Genomic DNA, 18,161 nt, shown 5'->3' with positions numbered 1-18,161 from the left:
ATTTTCCATTTGATTTCAAATCAAGTACTTCAAGTGAGCCGTTTCAGACAAATCTATTGGCAATGTGAGTGTCGTTTTTCCCTTTTTGCGCAGCGTTTGAAATTCACCTGCGGTTCGTGACATATTGGTAATGATAAGGAACTTTTACCTACGCTGCTATTGGCAGCTGTAACTGACATTTATTTAAATTGCTGGCTATATTGACACATCGGCTCAGGATTCTATTTAAAGATGTTGCCAGTCCAGTGCTTCACCTGGATTAGGGACAGAGCTAGGTATTCACTATCCAGTTCAGAAGCGGATGATCCGTGTTACACAAAAACAAATGTTTATATATAGTGCCAAATAAGGGTTATTTGGCTTGTAACAATAGTGGAACCCTTTTTGATGCTATATATAACCGTTTTTTGAAGGTTCTATAAAGAACCGTGCTCATACGGTTCTAAATGGAACCTTTATGGTGCTATGAACCCTTTTCTACGGTTTTTATAAAGAACTATAAAAAAAGGTTCCATATAGCACAAAAATGGGTTCCACTATGGTTTCAACCCTTTTTAATGGTTCTTTATGGTATTTGTATTTTGCATTTATTATTGATCCCCATTAGCTGCTAACAAATCAACAGCTACTCTTCCAGAGGTCCAGCAACATAAGACAGTTACATACAGTTTCAAATACTACATGACATTACATTATATAACACCTTACCCAACACATACAGTGTATTCCCTCAGGCCACCATTCCACCACCACATATTTACAATACAACATACATGTCCACATGTGTAGAGTGCGTGTCTTATCATGTGTAAATGTGTCTGTGGAATAGAGTTCTATGTAGCTATGGCTCTATGTAGTACTGTGTGCCTCCCATTGTCTATAGTACCTTTACTGAGAATTGTTTTTTATAGAACCATTCTCAATTTCTAAGGTTCTACAGAGAACCTTATGAAGAACCATACAGGGTTCTTTTTTCTGGTTAGCCAGAGAGAAGATTATTTGTAAAAACCATTTAGTCCATAGCTCATTAGTGACACAAGGCCATATCTGAGGGTTACCTGAAACACCATTACCAGCTATAATCATTTTAGTCATATAATAGCAAAACAGCAGATTAGATAAACTGGAATGACACTCTCACTCAAGGTTGCACAAAAAAAGGTGTGGGCAAACCACACCACAAAATATTTGAATGAGCTGCCACCCCGACATTTTAATTACCACCAAAAGATGAAAGAACCCTTTTCTGTATAGCAAACAACCATTAAAGGGCTCCAAGGGTTCTTTGGGTCAGTATGGTTACACATCGAACCATCATCCTTCCCAAAGAACCCTTGAGGAACACCAGTTGTCAGCCAGGCTTCGTTTCCTTCTGTCCTGGCAGGGTAAAAAGTAGAGGTTTACACTACATTATCAGATAATGTCTTGGACATTTTCAATGACATTTGAGGAAATGACAGCCAGCCAGGTGTAACTTCATTACTTGCCCCCATCTCTCTTCTCTACCTTTATAATTCATGTGGTCATATCTGGAGCTCTGTCCCAGAGTTGTCATGCCCATAGGAGGCACAGGGACCCATGCCCCCTCAGATTAGCCCAGTTTATTCTCCCTGTAACACTACTAGCCACTTAGCAATTATATGAAGTTGGCTTTAGCTAGCCCAAATAGGTTCCCGATCTCCAAACCTCATAACTAGCTACCAAGAGGCCATTTCAGGCTATCAATCAAGTTAGAGTAGCTAGCTTCCCTAACTAGTTTAGCTGGCATGCATGCTGGCAAGGTTGGAAGACTTAAGAAAAGCAAGCAATAACTAAATGTACTGAATAAGACTCACATTCCTTTCAACCTTTAACCCAGACTTTAGCAGAGATGTAGAGAAACATATTTAGTTTCTTTTAAAAAAAGAACCCCCAGTCATGAGGATACAGACAGCTAAAGAGGTATTCTTAGATATGCAGAAAAATATGTATATTTTTTTGTTTACATAGAATTAAACATAATGATTATGGCTATAGATTGCAGTAAAAAGCAGGTTCAGGTGTTTGAAAAATGCAAAATTCTTCAACTTCAGTGGGGGGGGCGGCAGCCCCCCTCCAGACTACCCCCCCCAGCCATCCTCAAGTACTATTTTTCCCCTCAGAGTTTTTGGGTTGCATGACGCCCCTGCTCACCCCCTTCAGCTTTAAATATTGATACTGCTTGAGGTTGCATAGGGTAGATATCGTCAGTTATGGGAGGTGGATTGCAAGTACATTTTTTACTGCTTGAATACAACTGAATTAGTCCACTCATGTTTAAATGTGAATCATTGTCTTACATGGGTCATTCTTGAATTGCAGTGGCATTTGCAACCATACACAACACATTAAAATTAATAATAGTTATGCAACAAACATTATTTTGTTTATATTGAACTGTTTATTATTGATAAAACATAATGCAAGTCCTTTACTACAAGACTGTATACTTATTCATCACTTAAAGTACTTAGGGCAAGCAAACAGGCTTGTCCTAGTAGTGATGTGTGGAGTTGTAGAGTTGTTTTGGGGATTTAGAGATATCTATTATTTAGAATGTTAGAAAGTGAACAAAAGTATTTCATATTTTGTACAGATCAATAGAACAAAAAAGGCTATTTAAATAAATAAAAAATGAGCAGTATAATGTGTGTCCCTCAGTTCTATGTCATTGGTGTTAGCGCCTTGAAAATCACTCATTACAAAGATATACAGGGACCTTGAGTCTTCTCTCTAGTGGCAAATTGTTATCGGAGGAAGGGTCTATTTTAAAGGAAATTATTAGTTAATCACACCTTTTTAGTATGTCATACATTTGAGGATTCCATTGATCATTTGGTGTGTCTAAATCCAAAGTGTCACTTAGTTTTACTAAATTTAAATGAAGGGCAATAACATTGTCAGAAAGATTATTAATCATATCACTTTAGCAAAAGATGTTTAAAGTATTGATAACCTTAGGATTTAGCATTTGTGACCTCCATTTCAGAAAATCCTAATTTACCTAAAATATCTTGTTGGTGTTACCATCATTGATGTTATTACTCTTACCAGTGGCACAATGTTATCATTGTGGTAAAAATTATTAAACATCATTAAGCTACCATATTAGTTGGTTTAGAATAGGATGTATCCAAATATTTTTTCCCCCAAATGCCACAAGAATGACCCACATGCTCTTTTGTATCTGGTATGATGTCAACTCTCCATTTTATGTTTTAGAGCATAATCGTCATCAATGGCATATATAGGCAAATCAACTTCACTGGAGTATTGTTTCCCATGCTTTAGCTTCAGTTGCAAGATTCTGTTCCCCCTCTAACTAAAAAAACTGAATCACAACATTTCGAATTTGAATAGAACTGACGTGTGTATGTGTATGTGTGCATGCATGTATGTGTGTTTTGAGAGAGAGACACTATGAAATGTAATTATTCATGTGTATCTCTCTCTCTCTCTCTCTCATTACTATTGGAGGACTGTGCAGTGCTTCTTGTGAGTGCAGTGGAGCAAATCTCTGCCCATCACCGTGGCATTTGACAGATTAAACACCTCAATGCCCAGAGCCAGTGATCTCTTTAGCATCACTCACTTACTTCACCACTATTCAAAATACATTTGGGAGCTTTTCTTTATTCCTGACTCAATTTACTTTACTTCTTTATTTATTGATCTATTTATTAATTTATGTATGCATCTGTTTTTCTATTTATTTCTCTCTCACACTCTGATTATTTCATTCAGCATTTCTTGCCAGCTTCAGCACATGCAGCAAACAAATTGTTCTATACGTTTTAAAACGTTGAAAATGTACAAGTAATTGCCAAAATAAAGAAAACAATTGAGTAAATTAGGGATACAAAGTCTATTGAAAGCATGTGCTTCCACGCAGGTGTGGTTTCTGAGTTAATGAAGTAATTAAGATCCCATCATGCGTAGGGTCATGTATAAAAACGCCCAGTTGCCGATTCTTTTGGCTACCATGGCTAGAAGAAGAGATCTCAGTGAGTTTAAATGAGGGGTCTCAAACGTGCATTGCGAGTTTCAAATGTGTGTGTGCGTGTGTGAACGCACGCGCAGCCCTTTCTCGAGGCAGGAGCTCAAAATAATAAAAGGGCATTCCCCCTGATTCAATTTAGTTTTTTTACTTTCATAATTCATATCTTGAGTTTGGTAACATAACAATTAGCTCTGTAGTGAACGTTTTACACAGGCCTATTTCTTTCTGCAACAAAACACATTCACTCATAATCACAAATTGTAAGCAGGCTACACTGAACAATAACATAATTGCAACATGTAAAGTGTTGGTCCCATGTTTCATGAGCTGAAATAAAAGATCCCAGAAATGTTCCATACGCAAAAAAAAGCTTATTTCTCTCAAATTTTGTGCACAAATTTGATTACATCCCTGCTAGTGAGCTTTTCTCCTTTGCCAAGATAATCCATCCACCTGACAGGTGTGGCATATGAATAAGATGATTAAACAGCATTATCATTACACAGGTGCACCTCGTGCTGGGGTCAATAAAAGGTCACTCTAAAATGTGCAGTTTTGTCACACAACACAATGCCACAGATGTCTCAAGTTTGGAGGGAAAATGCAAGTGGGATGCTAACTGCAGGAATGTCTACCAGATCTGTTGCCAGATAATTGAATGTTAATTTCTCTACCATAAGCCGCCTCTTGCTTCGTTTTAGAGAATTTGGCAGTATGTCCAATCAGCCTCACAACAGCAGACCACATGTAACCACACCAGCCCAGGACCTCCATATCTGGCTTCTTCACCAGCGGGATCATCTTAGACCAGCCATCCGGACAGCTGATGAAACTGGGTTTGCACAATCAAAGAATTTCTGCCAGAAACAGTCTCAGGGAAGCTCATCTGCATGCTCGTTGTCCACACCAGGGTCTTGACCTGACTGAGGTTCGGCGTTGTAACCGACTTCAGTGGGCAAAGGCTCACCTTCAATGGCCACTGGCATGCTGATGAAGTCTGCTCTTCACGGATGAATCCCGGTTTCAACTGTACCGGGCAGATGGCAGAAAGCTTTAATGGGGTCGTGTGGGCGAGCGGTTTGCTGATGTCAATAGAATGTCCCATCCCATGGTTATGGTATAGGCAGGCATAAGCTTTGGACATTGAACACAATTGCATTTTATCGATGGAAATTTGAATGCACAGAGATACCATCACCTCATGTTTAAGCATGATAAGGCACAGCCCCATGTCTCAAAGATCTGTACACAATTCCTGGAAGCTGATAATGTCCCAGTTCTTCCATTGACTGCATACTCACCAGACATGTCACCCATTAAGCCTGTTTGGGATGCTCTGGGTCAACGTGTACGACAGTGTGCTCCAGTTCCCACCATATCTAGCAACTTCACACAGCCATTTAAGAGGAGTGGGACAACATTCCACAAGCCACAATCAACAGCCTGATCAACTCTATGCGAAGGAGATGTATCGCGCTGCATGAGGCAAATGGTGGTCACACCAGATACTGAGAATTTTTTAGGCCCCTACTTTTTTTTAAGGTATCTGTGACCAACAGATACCAGTCATGTGAAATCCATTGATTTGGTTATAATTAATTTATTTCAATTGACTGATTCCCTTATATCAACTGTAAATCTTTGAAATTGTTGCATGTTGCATTTATATTTTTGTTCAGTGTAGTTACAGTGCCTCCTATAGACATGATTGACATCAGGAGAAGAGGGTGGGCAATCAGCTGATCATTGATGTTGATGATTGATGTAAATCTTCTCTTTAGCTAGCTCTATTTCTTTTAATGATTGTTACGTCTGTATGTCTTTCAAATATTGATGATGTAGGCTACATCAAGTGTTATCAAGTGTTAATCAAATGGTATGCTGCTGTGGCAGTAATGTTGATACTTAAACTGGGTAGTTAGCTACACATACTCAACCTGTGACCGCATGTCTCAAACCATGCATGTTTGAATACCGAGCGCACAATCTCTGTACAGGGCATACTGGGAAAAAGGAGCAACCGGGACTGGGTGTGGGGTGGCAAGCTTTATGACGACTTGTGGGCAGTGAGTTGATTATACCACCAGCAAAGGGGCATGTGTTCTGCACAGGTAGAGCCTATCTGAGCATATGTGTGTCTCAGTCACCAGATCTCAACCCAATTTAACTCTTATGGGAGACTCTGGAGCAGTGCCTGAGACAGCGTTTTCCACCATCATCAACAAACACCAAATGATTGAATTTGGAAAGAATGGTGTCCCTTCACTCCAATGGAGTTCCAAACACTTGTAGAATATATGCCAAGGCACATTGAAGCTGTTCTGGTGGCCCAACGCCCTAAGACACTTTATGTTGGTATTTTCTTTATTTTGGCAGTTGGGGAGTAACGGATTACAAAAAAACAGTAACTGTATTCCGTTCCGTTTCCATCCAAAATATTGTAATCAGATTACAGATACTTTTGAAAATTATTACCTTTAAATTCAGAATGTATGTTTGCGAAGGAAAAATGGTTGAGATTTCTCTGTTTTTTTCAATGACATTTAAATCAGCATTGAAAAAAATTGCAAGTTTATGTTTGTTCCACCTGAGCGAGTCTGACCACAAGTCAGAGACCACTATGATGACACACCAAATGTGTTCAATGGATCATGAGAAAATAAAGGAATAGGATTTTGTAGGCTACAGTCCATGCTATGTCTTCCAATGGTGCGACTGCTGTCGGCATCCAAAGAGTATCCAACTTGAATAAACACTTGGGGGTAAGGATGCCAGGAGTGGTGTAGTCTACGGCGATACGAATATGACTTATTATTGATATCTACATAGCGCATTGATGTGAATCACAATGCAGCTCTCTCATTTAGCTATTTGAGCCTTTTAGATTGTGGTTGTTGTGGATGGCTGCTCACAAATCTTTCTGTGTATTTGAACCCAATAATGGTTGAATTGAAGAAGTTGAAGCTGCTTATCAATCATAGTTTTTGAAACCAGTGGACAGCCAGTCAAAATGCACTCTTGCAACAGCTGCATAGTGCAGATCCAAGCCTATGGAATAAAATGGGTATTTTATTGCTCAATCTAATTCATGCTGATAAACAAAATAATTCATAGGCCTAATTGACACATGCTCAAACTCGCACACTTTTTTTTATAGAATTAAAAAGGGGCAATCTGCAGTTGCTACATGATTTTTTTGACTTATAAAATTGTATATATTTATATATAACCCTTGAATGAATGTGTCCAAACTTTTGATTGGTATAGTACATACAGTTCCAGTCAAATGTTTTGACACACCTACTCATTCAAGGGGTTATCTTTATTTTTACTTTATACTATGTTCTATATTGTAGAATAAAAGTGACATTAAAACTTGGAAATTACACAAATGGAATCATGTAAGTAAACAAAAAAGTTTTAAGCTAATCAAAATTAATTTTATATTTGAGATTCTTCAAAGTAGCCTCCCATTAAGTTGATGACAGCTTTGCACACTCTTGGCATTCTATCAACCAGCTTCATGAGATAGTTTCCTGGAATGCATTTCAATTAACAGGTGTGCCTTCTTTAAAGTTAATTTGCAGAATTGATTTCCTTCTTAATGTGTTTGAGCCAATCAGTGTGTGGTGACAAGGTAGGGGTGGTATACAGAAGATAGCCCTATTTGGTAAAAGACCAAGTCCATATTATGGCAAGAACAGCTGAACTAAGCTGAGAGAGAAATGACTGTACCTCATCACTTTAAGACATGAATGTCAGTCAATCCAGAACATTTCTAGAACTTTTAAAGTTTCTTCAAGTGCAGTCGCAAAAACTATGAAGCGCTGTGATGAAACTGGCTCTCATGAGGACCGCCACAGGAAAGGAAGACCCAGTTACCTATGCTGCAGAGGATAATTTTATTATATTTTACCGTCCTTGTAAATTGCAGCCAAAATAAATTATTCACGGAGTTCAAGTAACAGACACATCTCAAAATCAACTGTTCAGAGGAGACTGCGTGAATCAGGCCTTCATGGTCGAATTTCTGCAAAGAAACCACTACTAAAGGACATCAATAAGAAGAAGAGACATGCTTGGGCCAGGAAAGCAATGGACATTAGACCTGTGGAAATCTGTCTTTGGTCTGATGAGTCCAAATTTGAGATTTTTCGATCCAAATACTGTGTCTTTGTGAGACATAGAGTAGATGAACAGATGATCTCCACATGTGTGGTTCCCACTGTGAAGCATGGAGGCAGCGGTGTGATGGTTTGAGCGTGCTTTTCTGGTGACACTGTCCGTTATTTATTTAGAATTCAAGGAACACGTAACCAGCATGGCTACCACAGCAATCTGCAGCGATACGCCATCCCATCTGGTTTGGGCTTAGTCGGACAATCATTTGTTTTTCAACAGGACATTGACTCAACACACCTCCAGGGTGTGTAAGGGCTATTTGACCAAGGAGAGTGATGGACTGCTGCATCAGATGACTTGGCCTCCACACTCACCCAACCTCAACCCAATTGAGATTGTTTGGGATGTTTTGCTTTGGACTGCAGAGTGAATGAAAAGCAGTGAACATGTGCTCAGCATATGTGGGAACACCTTCAAGACTGTTTGAAAAGTATTCGAGATGAAGCTTGTTAAGACAATGCCAAGCGTGTGCAAAGCTTTCATCAAGGTAAAGGCTGGCTATTTGGAGTATCTCAAATACAGTGGGACAAAAAAGTATTTAGTCAGCCACCAATTGTCCAAGTTCTCCCACTTAAAAAGATGAGAGAGGCCTGTAATTTTCATCATAGGTACACTTCAACTATGACAGACAAAATGAGAAAAAAACAGAAAATCACATTGTAGGATTTATGAATTTATTTGCAAATTATGGTGGAAAATAAGTATTTGGTCACCTACAAAAGTTTCTCACTACTTTGTTATATACACTTTGTTGGCAATGATAGAAGTCAAATGTTTTCTGTAATGTTTTTTTGGCCCATTTCTCCATGTAGATCTCCTCTAGAGCAGTGATGTTTTGGGGCTGTTGCTAGGCAACATGGACATTCAACTCCCTCCAAAGACTTTCTAAGGGGTTGAGATCTGGAGACTGGCTAGGCCACTCCAGGATCTTGAAATGCTTCTTACGAAGCCACTCCTTCGTTGCCCGGCGGTGTGTTTGGGATCATTGTCATGCTGAAAGACCCAGCCACGTTTCATCTTCAATGCCCTTGCTGGTGGAAGGGGGTTTTCACTCAAAATCTCACGATACATGGCCCCATTCATTCTTTCTTTTACACGGATCAGTCGTCCTGGTCCTTTTGCAGAAAAACAGCCCCAAAGCATGATGTTTCCACCCCCAGCTTCTCACTAGGTATGGTGTTCTTTGGATGCAACTCAGCATTCCTTGTCCTTCAAACACGACATGTTGAGTTTTTACCAAAAAGTTATATTTTGGTTTCATCTATCTATATGACATTCTCCCAATCTTCTTCTGGATCATCCAAATACTCTCTAGCAAACTTCAGACGGGCCTGGACATGTACTGGCTTAAGCAGGGGGACATGTCTGGCACTGCAGGATTTGAGTCCCTGGCGGCAGGCTTTGTTACTTTGGTCCCAGCTCTCTGCAGGTCATTCACTAGGTCCCCCCGTGTGGTTCTGGGATTTTTGCTCACCGTTCTTGTGATCATTTTGACCCCACGGGGTGAGATCTTGCGTGGAGCCCCAGATCAAGGGAGATTATCAGTGGTCTTGTATGTCTTCCATTTCCTAATAATTGCTCCCACAGTTGATTTCTTCAAACCAAGCTGCTTACCTATTGCAGATTCAGTCTTCGCAGCCTGGTGCAGGTCTACAATTTTTTTCTGCTTTCCTTTGACAGCTCTTTGATCTTGGCCGTAGTGGAGTTTGGAGTGTGACTGTTTGAGGTTGTGGACAGGTCTCTTTTATACTGATAACGAGTTCAAACAGGTGCCATTAATACAGGTAATGAGTGGAGGACAGAGGGGCCTCTTTAACAAGAAGTTACAGGTCTGTGAGAGCCAGAAATCTTGCTTGTTTGTAGGTGACCAATTACTTATTTTCCACCATAATTTGCAAATAAATTCATTAAAAATCCTACAATGTGATTTTCTGGATTTTTTTCTTCTCATTTCATCTGTCATAGTTGAAGTGTACCTATGATGAAAATTACAGGCCTCTCTCCTCTTTTTAAGTGGGAGAACTTGCACAATTGGTGGCTGACTAAATACTTTTTTGCCCCACTGCATATACAAAACAAATGTTTAACACTTTTTTGGTTCTACATTGAGTTATTTCATAGTTTTGATGTCTTCACTATTATTCTACAATGTAGAAAATAGTAAAAATAAAGAAAAACCCTTGAATGAGTGGTGTGATGCAACATTTTTTACTAGTATTGTACATACAGTTGAAGTTGGAAGTTTACAAACACTTAGGTTGGAGGCATTAAAACTAGTTTTTCAACTACTCCACAAATTTCTTGTTAACAAACTATAGTTTGGGCAAGTTAGTTACTACTTTGTGAATGACACAAGTCATTTTTCCAACAACTGTTTACAGACAGGTTATTTCACTTTTAATTCACTGTATCACCAATCCAGTGGGTCAGAAGTTTACATACACTAAGTTGACTCTGCCTTTAAACAGCTTGGAAAATTCCAGAAAATGATGTCATGGCTTTAGAAGATTTCTGATAGGCTAATTGACATCATTTGATAGGAGACATAACGCGTCTTCTTCCTGAGCGGTATGACGGCTGCGTGGTCCCAGGGTGTTTATACTTGCGTACTATTGTTTGTACAGATGAACATGGTACCTTCAGGCGTTTGTAAATTGCAACCAAGGATGAACCAGACTTGTGGAGATCTACAATTTTGTTTCTGAGGTCTTGGCTGGTTTCTTTAGATTTTCCCTTGATGTCAAGCAACGAGGTACTGAGTTTGAAGGTAGATCTTGAAATACATCCACAGGTACACCTCAAATGATGTCAATTAGCCTATCAGAATCTTCTAAAGCCATGACATAATTTTCTGGAATTTTTACTGATAAAAAATGTGGACAGGTAACTAGTAACTGTAATGGATTACATTTAGAAAGTAACCTAGCCAACCCTGTTTATACTGAATGTTATTAGATCTTCAATCAAAACCTAATATTAGATAAAGGGAACCTGAGTTTATAAATAACCCCCCAAAAAGTATACTTATTTATTTAATTAACACCCTGTGTGAAAAATGTATTGCCCCCTTACACTCAATAATGTATTGTACCACCTTTAGCTCCAATGACTACAACCATTGTTTAAAGCTTTATTTGACTAGGCAAGCCAATTAAGATCAAATTCCTACTTACAATGACAGCCTACCAGGGAAAAGTGGATTAACTGCCTTGTTCAGAGGCAAAACGACAGATTTTTACCATATCAGCTCAGGGATTTGATCCAGCAACCTTTTGGTTACTGGCCCAATGCTCTAAACTCTAGGCTACCTGCCACCCCAAATGCTCGCTGTAGTTGTTATTTATTCTCGCACATCGCTGTGGAAGAATTTTGATTTCATTTCCAGGCCTGCCACAAAATCTCAATTGGGATTAGGTCTGGACTTTGACTAGGCCATGCCAAATCTTAAAATGTGTTGCTTTTTAACCATTTTTATGTAGACTTGATTATTTGTTTTGGGGCGACAGGTAGCCTAGTGGTTAGAGCATTGTAACCGAAAGGTTGCAAGATCAAATCCCAAAGCTTACAAAGTTAAAAATATATATTAATGAATTAATAATTATAATACATTTTTTAAAATAATAATCTGTCGTTCTGCCCCTGAACAAGGCAGTTAACCCACTGTTCCTAGGCCGTCATTGAACATAAGAATTTGTTCTTACCTGACTTGCCTAGTTAAATAAAGATACAAAATAAATAAAAATTGGGATCATTGTCTTGCTGCATGACCCAACTGTGCTTCAAGCTTCACCTCACAGATGTATGGCCTGACATTATCCTGTAGAATCCTTGATACAGAGCAGAATTCAATGTTCCTTCTATTAAGGCAAGTCGTCCAGGTCCTGAGGCAGCAAAGCATCTCCAAACCATCATACTACCACCACCATTCTTGACCATTGGTATGAGGTTTTTACTGTGGAATGCAGTGTTTGGTTTTTGCCAGACAAAATGGGACCCATCTTGTCTAAAAAGTTGACTGAATTTGCCAGAAAGAACCTGGAAGCACCTGGATGATCATCAAGACTGTTCTATGGACAGATGAGTCAAAAGTATAACTGCTCTGTATCAGAGAATTATACAGGAGAATGTCAGGCCATCTGTCTGTGAGCTGAAACGCAGCTGGGTTATGCAGCCAGACAATGATCCAAAACATACAATAAAGTCTACATGAAAATGGCTAAAAAACAACACATTTTACATTTAGGAATTGCCTAATCAAAAGACCAGACATAATCCCAATTGAGATGTTGTGGCAGGACTTGAAGCGAGCAGTTCATGCTTGAAAACCAACAAATATATCTGAGTTAAAGCAGTTCTGCATGCAAGTGTGGGCCAAAATTCCCCCACAGTGACATGAGTGACTGATCGACGACTACAGGAAGTATTTGGTTGGAGTCATTGCAGCTAAAGGTGGCACAACCAGTTATTGAGTGTAAGGGGGAAATTACTTTGTTTTGCACAGGATCATTGGGTGTTGCATACATTTGTTTATGAAATAAATTAAATGAGTATGTAATTGTTGTGTTATTTGATCACTCAGGTTACCTTTATCTAACAGGTTTTGGTTGAAGATCTGATAACATTCAGTATCAAAAATATGCAAAAGTAGAGAAAATTAGAAAGGGGGAAAATACCCTTTTCACAGCACTGAAAATGCGCAACTCCACACAATAATGTTTCCATTGTTCCATTATTATATGGCCACAATTGGATTAAACCTACAAATGATTCACATTGTGTACCATTTTCACTTTCATTGAAAGCTTACAACCAAATTGAAAGTTTGACAAAAAAAATCTTGCACTGCTGTTAGAAAATGGACATTTTCATTGACACTTCTACCTGTGATTCATTTGTAATACTATGCTACAGATCACAATGGCCAGCTGTTTCATGACATAATTACATCTGTAAGGAAACTGTCATGTAAAAGTGTTACATTATTTTTTACAACAAGAGCATTATTCAACATTCACTGTTTTATATAACATCCACTGCTGCAACACATGTCTGGTGAAGGATATGAAATAAGTGTCTATCAGATTTACCATCCACTAGTCTGTCAACATGATATTGTTGAAAAGCATAGGTCTGGTAAACTTTTGTTGAAAGATATGCTTCACAAGATGTGATGCATAAGTCAATTCATTTTGAGTCTGTTCTCTCTCATTTACAATGCTTCACTTTGTATTTGAGGGATAGAAATTGAAGTCTTCCTTTCTGTTAATTTAGAGGGAAAGCATGCATTCTAAGATCATCCAACTGATTTCTCCATTTGTCTCTTTGAAAATAGGCCTCTGGATCCAAATGTCAATTCCAACGGAGGCAGCATCAGTCTGGGGCCAGCCGTGTGTAACGTGAGCGAGTGAAACAACAAGAGAGTGAAAGACAGAGAGAGAGGAAGAGAAGGAGAAGGAGGGGTCTCTCCGATGATAACCCTGAGTGTACCATACATGGCTCTCTGGTAGCCACCATTTTAAATTGGCCCTTACAGTGCACTGCGGCGGCTGACTAAGAGTGAAAATGTGATGAGCTTTGCTATCATCCCCCGTAGCGAGCTAGTGAGTGTGGATGGCGGCCGGTGAAGGAGGCACATTGCTTAATGAGACCATTGCTCTTGTGTTAGGACGCTTAGGACAGGCAATTACGGAGGAATTACCACCAGAGGCCTTCTCCAGCACTGCTGCTGCTGCCGCTCCACCACTGCTTACTGCTGGAGCAGCAAACTAAGCATTCACGGCTGGTTACAGAACTTTTTTATTCGGGTGGATTTTTACTATTTTGTTATTTTTTTTCCTTTTTTGCTACTGGCTGTTGTGATTGTCATTTGTCGTTCTTTTAACGACAGCTCCATCAGTTCTGACCTATCGTTTATAATGGAGCTACATCCATTGCGCGTGTGGAATAAGGACTGGGCCTCTTTCCTCAGGCCATGGATACCCATACTGCTGGGCCTGCACATGCAGTTCTACCGGGCGTCTGGCTCAAGCTGCCCAGAGGAGTGCCGCTGTGACAGGACCTTTGTTTACTGCAACGAGAGGAGCCTGACCTCGGTGCCTCTAGGGATCGGAGAGGGCTACAAGACCCTCTACCTCCACAACAACCAGATCAACAATGCCGGCTTCCCCTCGGAGCTTCACAACGTCGCCTCCGTGGAGACTGTCTATCTCTATGGTAACCAGCTGGACGAGTTTCCCATCAACCTGCCCAAGAATGTACGGGTACTGCACCTGCAGGAGAACAACATCCAGACCATCTCCAGGGCCGCGCTGGCTCAGCTGCTGTGGCTGGAGGAGCTCCACCTGGACGATAACTCTATCTCCACAGTTGGGGTGGAAGAAGGGGCATTCAGGGAGGCCGTCAGCCTCAAGATGCTCTTCCTCACCAAGAACCACCTGAGCAGTGTCCCTATTGGTCTCCCTGAGGACCTCAAAGAGTTGCGATTGGACGAGAACCGGATTGCAGTGATCACCGAGGAGGCGCTCAGGAATGTGACGAGGTTAGAGCGCCTCCTGCTGGACGGGAACCTGCTGACGGATGAGGGTGTGGCCCCTGGAACCTTCCAGGACCTGGTGACACTACGGGAGCTGTCTCTGGCGCGGAACTCCCTCACCTACCCGCCCCCGCTTCTCCCAGGGGATGTTCTGGTGAAGCTGAACTTTCAGGATAATCAGATGAATGAGATCCCTGTGACGGCCTTCGCGGGGCTGAGAAAGCTGGAGAGGCTAGATATTTCCAACAACCAGCTGCAGTCCCTGACAGAGGGGGTCTTTGATGGCCTCGTCAGCCTCAGACAGCTCACTGTTCGTAACAACCTTTGGCTGTGTGACTGCAGCATTAACTGGGTCATACTGTGGTTAAAGTCTCTGCCAGTCTCCCTCAACGTGCGCGGCTTCATGTGCCAGAAGCCCGAAACTGTCCGGGGCATGGTAATCAGAGAGCTGAACACCGAGCTTATCCAGTGCCCTCGCAGCACCACGGCTGCCCTGCTGCCCACCCACTTGCCCCCCACCTCACCAGGCCTCACCACCCGCTTCCCTCCCTCCTCCACAGGCTACCCCTCAGACACAGAGTCTCTCTCTCCCCCATCCAGGCTCCCCTTCTCACCCACACATAACCCCCCTCTCCTCCCCTCCTCCCCTTCCAGAGATGGGGAACAGAGGACTAACCTGCCACCCCTGGACCCTGAGCGGGAGACCCTGCAGATCAAGTTCACCATACTCAATGGTTCAGCCATCCACGTCAGCTGGGTGGCCTCCTTTCCTGTCACAGCCTACAAGGTCACCTGGGCCAAGATGGGTCCCAGCCTGTCGGGAGACACAGTGAGGGAGAGGATGGTGGGAGGGGAGCACCGGGGCATACGTTTGGTCAACCTCAAGCCTAAGTCCACCTACCGGATCTGTGTCATCCCGTTGGATGCGTTCAATAACTACCGGCCCAAGGATGATACAGTGTGTTCAGAGGCTGTGACTAAGCCGGTCTCCTATGGCCAAGGTAATAATACAGGGCCACCGGGGCCGGAGCAGGCCACCCAGCAGGACCCCAGTTCTCCCTTTCTTCTGGCTGGCCTCATCGGAGGGGCCGTGATCGTAGTTCTGGTGCTTCTCCTTAGCATATTCTGCTGGCACATGCACAAGAAGGGTCGGTCGTCCTCGGCCAAGTGGAAATACAATAAGGGCAGGAGAAAAGACGACTACTGCGAGGCAGGAACCAAAAAGGATAACTCTATACTGGAAATGACTGAGACCAGCTTCCAGATAGCGTCCCTGAACAACGAGCAGCTCCTCAAGGGAGACTACCGCATACAGCCCATTTATACCCCTAATGGGGGCATTGGCTTCAGAGACTGCCCTCTGGGAAGCAATAGCACAGTATACTGCAAGAACAATGTTCAAGCAGACGCAGACTTTTGCCGTACATGATGGTTTTGCATAGCAGAGTGTTATAGAACCCCCTTTGTATTAACAAATACACTTAACTGCATACAGTACACTGAAAAGTATATTTCAAAGACCTCTGTGTCTGCAATGTAATTTATACACCGGCTGGGCTATAATGTTGAATTCAGCTAACTTTTATATTCCCTTAGTAAAAAATGCTAATTGATTTATAAGTTATTTATTTCTCAAAGTTGTGTAACTCGGTTCTGTGCAGACAGTTCTTTACAATCAGAGCTTTCTCTCATCATCTTATATTTTGAGCTCCATAAAGATTGGGCCATGTGGAAGTCATATGATAGTCAGACGGTCTACTCATTCCTATAAAAATAGCCTAGCCAGTAATGAGTCTAACATGCACAATGTCCATAACAGATATAGCAACATCCCATGTTTTGGCAATGGAAATTAAAACAAAAAGGGTTTATGTCATAGACTTGATGTGGCAACTCAATGTGACAGAGAGAACCAACCATTCAGGAAATGAGCTTTGGGGATACATATTTTCTCACAGTAAGGATTTGAGAGAGAATAAGAGAGAGTATAGGAAGGTGAAGGGAAAGAGAAAGGGAAAGAGGGAGAGAATCTGTTCATTCAAATGCACCACAAGAGGGCAGAATTTTTCATTATTGTCAATGATTCATTCATGATTCTTGATCTTTTTATTTGCTTGGACATTGCTGAGTACTGAATAGTAGTTCTGCCTATGTAAGTAATACTGCAGTGAGTGTCTCTCTTTCATCATCTCATCTACATAACAAAGACACATTTCTATGAACACAGTTTTGAGAAGTGTTGGTCAAATGGCTGCATGGATTCCAGGGCTGGTAGACATAAAGTGTCTCAGATTAGATGTGCTGATCTAGGATCACGTCCCCCTCTGTCATCTTATACAAAATTGGCTACACTGATCCTAGATCAGCACTCCTATTCTGAGATCCTTGATACATGCGGTGTCTGATTCAAGTACTTATTTCAGTAACAACACGCGGTTATGTTGTTGGCCAGTGGTCATTCACCACAACTTGGAAATACTGTTCATGAAATGGTAGTAGGCTACTGTAGTTATGGAGTTTGTTGAACCTTTTTGATTGTTTCCCAAGCTGTTTAAAAAACAGCTTTAAACAGCTTGACTCAGCAAATCATGCACATATCATAAGTTTGTATCTTATGCTTTCCAAAAAAAAGAAAATTAAAGCATAATTAAAGCATAAGGAAGCTGTACGTCGTATAGTTGAGAATGAAAGATCAACAAGCACATCTGTCAAGATAGTTGGATAAGAAGCAACTATTTGAGTTTATGTTCAGCAAAACAAATATGTTATGGTAATATATTATATGTGCCTTGAAATGATCAGCTCATAATGTAAGGTCTTTTGAATCCATGTGTTTTTTGCACAAAAGTGTAATGTAAATACATTCAATTGACATTGAATTGTTGTTGGAAAAAAATTGATTGCCTCGTATTTGATTATTTATTTGTATCTTGTTGCTTTATCAGTCTTATCGCATCTCTTTATCACTTAAGAAATGTTTTATCTGTGATGCTACGGTCTTCTCTGGGAAATTATGTAGAGAGTCTATATCATCGATGCTTTGAGTTATTTTTCTACCAAAATGTGTCCTCAGCTCTCACAAAAGTCGGGCCCTAATTTGGAAGGGACACGTGAAGGCTGGAGAATAAATGTTAAAAAAAAGAAAGTCAAACACTGAATGGTACCCTTGAGAACAAATTCTGAGATGATGATACTGCAATTTGTTTGTCACAAAATGTATTGTGTCCCATATCAAATAGCTTGTCTAGGGAATGTGGAACATTGAGGGAAGGCTTTTATATCTCTAACATTCCAAAATGATATAGATTACTGTAGTAAGTTGCATCCCTCATCCTCAGACATTTTGTCAACCTCTGACATTCCATTTCATGAAGCTTCTATTCTAGCATCTATTTTTTAACGAGTCTCTCGTCTAGTGGAAGGTCATTT

At 40.8% G+C, this 18,161-nt stretch overlaps 1 protein-coding gene across 2 annotated transcripts in view; it reads left to right on the top strand.

Moving 5' to 3' along the window:
- The window catches only part of si:dkey-87k14.1 (leucine-rich repeat transmembrane protein FLRT2), a 57,801-nt gene extending 39,857 nt beyond the window's left edge, over positions 1 to 17,944 (top strand). For both annotated transcript variants that reach the window (XM_035743376.2, XM_035743375.2), the window contains one exon: positions 13,533 to 17,944. In XM_035743376.2, the coding sequence (XP_035599269.1) occupies positions 14,116 to 16,161 (2,046 nt within the window). In that variant the 5' untranslated portion in view covers positions 13,533 to 14,115 and the 3' untranslated portion in view covers positions 16,162 to 17,944. The remainder of the gene's footprint in view (positions 1 to 13,532) is intronic.
- The last annotated feature ends 217 nt before the right edge of the window (positions 17,945 to 18,161 follow it).

This window comes from Oncorhynchus keta, chromosome 29 (assembly GCF_023373465.1).
Source record: "Oncorhynchus keta strain PuntledgeMale-10-30-2019 chromosome 29, Oket_V2, whole genome shotgun sequence".
NCBI lineage: Eukaryota > Metazoa > Chordata > Actinopteri > Salmoniformes > Salmonidae > Oncorhynchus > Oncorhynchus keta.
Note: the sequence above shows the minus strand (reverse complement) of the source record. Positions and strands in the feature narration are given on the sequence as shown.